At 39.4% G+C, this 7,961-nt stretch overlaps 1 protein-coding gene and 1 pseudogene across 1 annotated transcript in view; both read right to left on the bottom strand.

Annotated features, from left to right (window-relative positions):
• Window positions 1–3,080: 3,080 nt before the first annotated feature.
• The window catches only part of WDR43 (WD repeat domain 43), a 47,128-nt gene continuing 42,247 nt past the window's right edge, over window positions 3,081–7,961 (bottom strand). The window contains exons 17-18 of the mRNA XM_037812664.1: window positions 4,776–4,825; window positions 3,081–4,671 (exon numbers count right to left, since the gene is read on the bottom strand). Coding sequence (XP_037668592.1) covers window positions 4,492–4,671; window positions 4,776–4,825 — 230 coding nt within the window. The 3' untranslated portion in view covers window positions 3,081–4,491. The remainder of the gene's footprint in view (window positions 4,672–4,775; window positions 4,826–7,961) is intronic.
• Window positions 4,572–7,920, bottom strand: LOC119516950 (annotated as a pseudogene).

The raw sequence follows: 7,961 nt of genomic DNA, 5'->3' as shown, positions 1-7,961 counted from the left end.
GAGAGGAGTGGAAGCTAAGTAGTCCCCCTGGAACAACTACAAAAAACCAGAAACAACTAGTAAATAATCCAGAATAACTGCGGGGGGACAAACGAGACCATCTATTCATCATACACCAACCTGAATTGGGAGGAATGCCCGAGAACACAGCATAAAATCTGTAAGTAAAACCTGCGGAACCAGGTCGGGAGACCCCCTCTCCCATAGCCCGAGCTGCAGAGCCTTGTGGTGCCACAGAGAAGCTCTCTCCCAGCAAGCGAATACAGCTCAGCTGAGCTCCAACTGGGGTTTTAAGTAGCGAGTGTGAACTGCTCACTACAGGTACGCAGCCCCAAAAAACAGACAGAGGCTTTGGGTGACGATTGACATGGGAGAGCCGGAGGGTTGCCTTGGACTGGGTCTGAAGGGGACTATCTGTTTCTTTTTTGGCTCAGTGGAGAAAGCCCCAGTCATTTTCAGCTTCCAGGGCTGTGACTAGGGGAAGGGCAGAGACAGCACAAGCAGAGACAGAGACCACTGAAATGCTAATGACCTCCACCTGAGGGGTCTGTCTTCTCTAGGAGGAAATGGGTGGGGCCCTTTCCATTCAGAACCAGACCCCAGAGCCTGGGGGAACACGGCCATACCTCCTCACACCAGTCAAGAATTATAGGCTAACAGGCATCACCTGCTGGGCAGAAAAGCACAGTGACCCGAGGCATCAAAGGGTGGAGCAATTTTCTAAGACACACCCATAGGGAAACCAGATACTGAATATTTCTTCCCTCTGGGACCTGAGCCTGTTCTGGTCTGGGAAAACCTGATTTGGATAACCAAGGAAACCATGCCTAGACAACAGAAAATTACAACCTACACTAAGAAAAACAAAGTTATGGCCCAGTCAAAGGAACAATGTACACTTCAACTGAGATACAGGAATTTAAACAACTAATGCTAAATCAATTCAAAAAGTTTAGAGAAAATATTGCAAAAGAGATAGAGGCTGTAAAGGAAGCACTGGACATGTATACGGCAGAAATCAAAAGTTCAAAAAACCTACTAGCAGAATCTATGGAAATGAAAGGCACAACACAAGAGATGAAAGACACAATGGAAACATACAACAGCAGATCTCAAGAGGCAGAAGAAAACACTCAGGCACTGGAGAACAAAACACCTGAAGCCTACACGCAAAGGAGCAGATGGAGAAAAGAATGAAAAAATATGAGCAACGTCTCCGGGAACTCAAGGATGAAACAAAGTACAAGAATGTACGTATCATTGGTGTCCCAGAAGGAGAAGAGAAGGGAAAGGGGCCAGAAGCAATAATAGAGGAAATAATTAATGAAAATTTCCCATCTCTTATGAAAGACATAAAATTACAGATCCAAGAAGCGCAGCGTACTCCGAACAGAAGAGATATGAATAGGCCTACGCCAAGACACTTAATAATCAGATTATCAAATGTCAAAGACAAAAAGAGAATCCTGAAGCAGCAAGAGAAAGCAATCCATTACATACAAAGGAAGCTTAATAAGACTATGTGCGGATCTCTCAGCAGAAACCATGGAGGTAAGAAGGAAGTGGTGTGATATATTTAAGATACTGAAAGAAAAACTACCAACCAAGAATCCTGTATCCAGCAAAGCTGTCCTTCAAATATGAGGGAGAGCTCAAAATATTTTCTGACAAACAGACAATGAGAGACTTTGTGAACTAGACACCTGCCCTACAGGAAATACTAACGGGAGCACTACAGGGTGACAGAAGACAGGAGTGTGTGGTTTGGAACACAATTTTGGGAGATGGTAGCACAACAGTGTAAGTACACTGAACAAAGATAACTATGAATACGGTTGAGAGAGGAAGATGGGGAGCATGTGAGACACCACAAGAAAGGAGGAAAGATAAAGACTGGGAGTGTGTAACTTGGTGAAATCTAGAGTATTGAACAATTGTGACAAAATGTACAAATATGTTGTTTTACAAGGGAGAGCAAGCAAATGCCAACCTTGCAAGGTGCTAAAAATGGGGAGGCACTGGGGGAGGGATGCAATCAGCATAAACTAGAGACTGTCACTAATAGAATCATTGTATTATGCTTCCTTTAATGTAACAAAGGTGATATACCAAGGTGAATGCATATAAGAGTGGGGGATAGGGGAGGCATGTTAGACACTTGACATTGGTGGTACTGTCTGATTCTTTATTCTTTGATTTATTTTTCGTTTTGCTGCTTCCTAGCTGTCATTTTTTTGTTTCCTCTTTCTTTTGCCTCTCTATCTTCTTTGACTCTCCCTCCTGCCTTGTGGAAGAAATGTAGATGCTCTTGCTTAGTATGAGCAGAATGTTCAATTAGGATGAACTTAAATGTTTGGAAATGAACAGGGGTGTTGGTAGCAAGATGTGAGAATAACTAACAGCGCCGAATGGTGTGTGAATGAGGTGGAAAGGGGAAGCTCAGAGTCATATATGTCGCCAGAAGGAAAGTTGGAGGTCAAAAGATGGAAATGTATAAAACTGAATCCTATGGTGGGCAATGTCCATGATCAACTGTACAAATACTAGAAATCACTTCATGAACCAGAACAAATGTATGACAATACAATTAGAAGTTAATAATAGAGGGGCATATAGGGAAGAACTATATACCTATTACAAATTATATACTACAGTTAGTAGTATTTCAACATTTTTTCATAAACAGTAACAAACGTACTATATCAATACTAGTAGTCAACAATTGAGGGGGGTTGGTTAGGGAGAGGGGAGGTTTAGAGTTTCCTTTTCTTTTTTTCTTTTTTCATCTTTCACTTTATTTCTTGTCTGGAGTAATGAAAAGTTTCTAAAAATTGAACAAAAATTAAGTGTGATGGATGCACAGCTGTATGAGGGTACCCAGGGGCAAGTGATTGTACACTTTGGATCTTTGGATAATTGTATGGTATCTGAACAATCTCAATAAAAATGAAAAAAAAAAAAAGTTATCAACAAGCCTTGAAAGCACTTTCCTATTAATGCCAATGGGGCAAAATTGCTTGATTAAAACCCTCACACAAACTCAGACATTCCTCTATAGATACCACAAGACAAGCACTGGGTAAGGATGAATATTTATTCACTTTACAAAGAGAATGGTATTAAATTGCCATAAACAGCTCCATTTATAGACAAATATAACTGTACATTATACCAGTAGTTGGCTCAAACTTGCTGTCCCAAAAGATACTTATATGGCTCCAGCTCAATTAGTTGAGCACAGAAACCTCTGTTCTGACACTGCGGTTAAAAAGCCCCGAAGATATAATGGTTTTGTGTTTTACATATTCACAGGTGGAGCGAGGGGGATCCATCTGCCCAGCCCTTCCTTAAACTTTTACTACCATCTACATGGCCCCTAGTGAGCATATTAAACAAATACTGGCTCCTTCTTAAAGAAAAAATATTACTGATTAATTTGAAAAGGCTTTTATAGCACACCAAAGTACTTGTTTTATACATACATTAAAAAATCTTGAATCAGATTTATTACTTTAAAGATAAACAGATACCTTAACACTGCCAAGATTGGGTAATGAAAAGGAAGGAAAACATTAAATGACTGAATTATAAAAATATTTTCTTTGGAAAAAAATTCCAACAAGGTTATCATTAATATCTAAAACCAAAGAGAAAAAATAAAGAATAGTTCTTTGATCCACTAGTAATTTAAATAAAAATGAAAACCTCTTCAAAAGCAGCTCTAACAGAATTTTAAGTCGTAGGTAATGTGCACTTGTAAATCCATACACTGATGATTCTGTATCAGCAATTTGCCATCAGGAAAATCCTTAATATGGCTAACTCTTTATAGATTCTTTTAATTCCCATAATTTTTGTTTTAAAAAAATATTTTACATGACAGTTTAAAAAGTAAGTGGTTCTTTCTGGGAAGCACTCCAAACATACAATCTGACTCAAGTCAGATTACAACAGTTAATAGACTAGCTAGGGACAGTGTGGTTTTATTAAATCATTTACTCCAATTTTTACTTATTTCCTCAAATTTTATGAAAATAGACCAAATTAAAACTTTTTCACCAGTGCTGCTTCATGTCTGGATTTAATGAAAGATACCAACCTGAGGGAAGAGCTACGCCTTCCCAACACTCCAGTTCTTGAACCCCTACAGGGCGTTTCTTTATCTTCACTTCAGTCAATTCTTGATATAACCAACCATACTAAGATATTACACTATAAAAATAGACCATATATCGGACACTCATGTCAGTACATTGCAGAAAATGTGTTCTATTTACTGTGTAAAGTTTTATTAACAATTGCATGAAACACTCTTATTTACACAGTGATGTCTGGGTAGTTGGGACAGCAGGTGGCACGGGAACCACAGCCACAAATCTGGAAATGTGCAGCGGTCCTTGGCGACGGTTAGCCAACCCTCCCCAGAGAGCACGGCAGCACTGGGAAAGGTGAGCCAGAGTTCATTCAGTTCAATTGGCTATTTTTCTGTCTTCATTCTTCTTCACTTTCATTTTCAGGATCTAAATCAGAATCTCCATTTAATTCTTTTTCACTTGCCACGTCTCTGTCCTCACCATTTTCATCCTTTTCTTCAGCATCTTCTTCTTCCTCTTCATTCTCTTCACCAACATCCTCATCTCTCTCAATCTCCTCCTCCTCCTCCCAATTGTCCTGGTAGAAACATGAAGCAAGGAAAATACTCATGAAGGCTCTTTAGAGAATGAGAATATAAAGGTAAATTTATGTATGCAGAAACAAACTACTCAACTACTCACATCAGAATCCTTTTCTGCTATTTCATCATCAGACTCCTCTTCAGAAGATTCTGTAAGGGAAAAAACCCACAGCCTTAATTTTGTGAACAAAGCAGACGGCATGGCTCTGAAAATTAAACAGAACCAGATTCCTGAATTTATTTTTAGAAATACTATTTTATTCATCCTTCATCCAATTAAGAAGTATTATTAAGTTAATAATTCTTATCTGCATAAAAGCACATTTATAATACTCATTCACACACTCACGGAGGGACTTAATACCAAAATCCTAACAAAATCTCATTTTAAAAAAACAAAGCCATTTCTGGGTCACCAAACAGGCCCAATTGAAGAGGGAAAATTCTACAGAAAAATGCTAGCTTACAAATGTAGAAGAAAAGAAGAATTAACATTTCTTAACCCGTAATGAATACACTGGTTATAGAAAGATTGCCAATTGGTATTGAAATCGTTAGAGGAATGGTTGTGGGGAACAAAATATCAAATGTGAAGTAACAGCTAGACTTTCTACAATAAATATTTTACGATGGTGAGAAATCTTAGTATTATTAATGGAGGAACAAGAACGATGTGGCTTTTGACAGGATGCAATATGAAAATGCTTGAGCACTCATGCGTTCCATAAAGAGTTTGACTGAAAATCCAACCAAGGCTTAGACCAGACTTCCAGTTTAAAGTATACAAATTCAGAGAACAAACTAAATGACACCAAAAGAAAAAGCCATCAGACAAATCCATAAGGTGGGGCACTGTATAGAACAAACTGCCGAGCCCAAGTCTCCAGCAAGTGTCATGAAAAAAGGGCTCTTAAAATCTAAGAGACTTAAAGAGTTACAGCAACCAGACTCGATACCATGGTACAAGACTGGATGCTAGCCTGGACAAATCAGCTTTAGAGGACTTTTTACAGATAACTGGGGAAAGCTGAAGGTGGACTGGGTATTGGATGAAATTAAGGAATTAATTTTGTTAAGAGGGCTAATGGGATCTGATAATGCAGATTACTGATCCTAATTTTTTTGAGAGACAGATGTGGAATATGACAATGTCTTTAAAACTAAAACAAGCACCTGTGTACATATCACCTACCTTCATCAAATCCTAACATTCTTCCCATATTTACTTAAGAAAGTAAGTCATTACATACAGATGAAGCCCCACTATATGCCCCTCTCCCTAAGCCCATTCCACAAAAGAAACCACTATCCTGAATTTATCGTTCCCATGCTTGGTTGTTATACAACTACAATGTATATATGTTTCCGTGAATTATATACATGTACATTCATGAAAAATATATGCCCTTGTTTTGTATGTTTTTACACTTTGTATGTATACACACATGCACACACAACACTAACCATACAGAAAACATTTCGTGACCTTACCCAGATTAACAACTTATAGCTCTAGCGCAGCCACTCTCATTCTAATGTACAGTGTTGTACTGAGTAAATACACTACTTTAAACAGCCCTATTAATATAGACTTACATTATTTAGAAGTATTTTTTTTCCAATTACAAACAAAAATGAACATATTTATACAAGTCATCTTGCATTTATGGCTTTTTTTTTTTTTCATCAAGAACAATTTTTCTTAAAAACTATTACTGGATATTTTAAAAATATCCCAAACCTACCATGACCAACAAGTACTAGGGGATAAATGGCAGACGTAATGGCACACAGGGCTCTGAAGTGCATTATGTTAAACAACTTTTCATTTGTATCATTAAATCTTTCTTTTATCAAATTTAGACAAAGATTACAGCAAAATATATTGTCATGAGAAGGTCATAAAATGGGAGTGCTTGTGCTTCTCAATCTTGTTAACATCACCTTCCTGAACAATACACCTATCTAATACATAGATGTCTTGGTTTTGTGCCCCATGAAGTTGGTTATCAGCTGATGGTTCCAAGCTTACAGGAGAAACCGACATAGAAACCTTACCCAATTACCTAGTCTTGTCATTAACAGAAGCATGACATATTCATATGCTAAATGGGTTATAGAAAAATAACATATTATGTGTAGAATATAGAAAAAAAAATAAAGTCAGATCCTTCCAGGCACAAATGCGTAAGTACTATGAAATTTCGTAGTAAAAAAATATCTAAGTGAGGATTTCCCCTATTTCCAAGTAAGAAAAAGTTAAACGTCGGATCATGAGCTTTTACATCTGAGCTCCACTTTAGTAAAAGATCTTCTCTTTGCAAACACCCACCCCTCACCTGTTTCAGGATGGGTCCAGACATTTTGGCCCAGTTTTGGCCCTCCACGGCAGCATTGTGGAGGAAGATACCAAGAAGGTAGGCAAGCTTTTCCCACCACCTACCCCACTCTTTATTAAATTTGAGGTTTTAGTATCAAAATATAGTCTTGTAAGATCGTAAAATAATCCTTTCACAAAATAAGGCAGCTTTACGGTGTAAAAACATTCATTCTTTGCCAAAGGTTGTGTTCTTCTGTCCTTGTCTGCTCTTGGCAGCTGTCAGTTTCTTCTTTAGAGATCTGGTGGTTCCTCACAGAGACACCTCCATGCGACTCTTTGGCTGTCAGGATATGGCTTAGGACGCTGTCAAACAAGAGCTCCACAGCTGGGCCAGATGCCTGAATGGGCTGAACTAGTCCTAGTATTCTTTGCACATCTCGGCAGGTCTTAGAGAGGCAACTCTGGAACTCCTCACCATTGTCATCCTTGCTTTTGCCACAGGTCTCCTGGCACCTGTCCTGTTGGCTGTAGCGCTTTGCCAATGTTAAGGTGAACAACGAATAGCGGAGAGCCACATCCATTTGGCGGGATTATTTATAACCATAACGGGGGAAAGGCTTAGATCCACCACTGCTGCCTGTACAACCAGAGCTTGCCCTCACCTCTCAGGAGCTCCATGGTGGCATTCAGGTACATGGCTATCGTGGGAACATCATCCCTGATGGTCTTAAGGGTAGGCGGCCCTCCAGCTGGTGATCAGGGCCTACTCCAGGAGGAAGGCAAGTGTAGGCTGTGCACCATTTGCACAGTGCCAAGCCCTACAGGTCTCCCTGAGCCCAGCCCCAGAGACCCCCAGGCGCCCTGCACAACACAGCAGGTCCGGGGCAAGGCGGCCACCAGCTTCATACCCACACTTCATCTGCATTTAGGTTTCCAGGCAGCATTTCTCAAACATCATGGTCTTAC

This window comes from Choloepus didactylus, chromosome 20 (genome assembly GCF_015220235.1).
Source record: "Choloepus didactylus isolate mChoDid1 chromosome 20, mChoDid1.pri, whole genome shotgun sequence".
Lineage (NCBI taxonomy): Eukaryota > Metazoa > Chordata > Mammalia > Pilosa > Megalonychidae > Choloepus > Choloepus didactylus.
The sequence above is the reverse complement of the archived record's forward strand: the minus strand, read 5'-3'. Positions and strand labels throughout refer to the sequence as shown.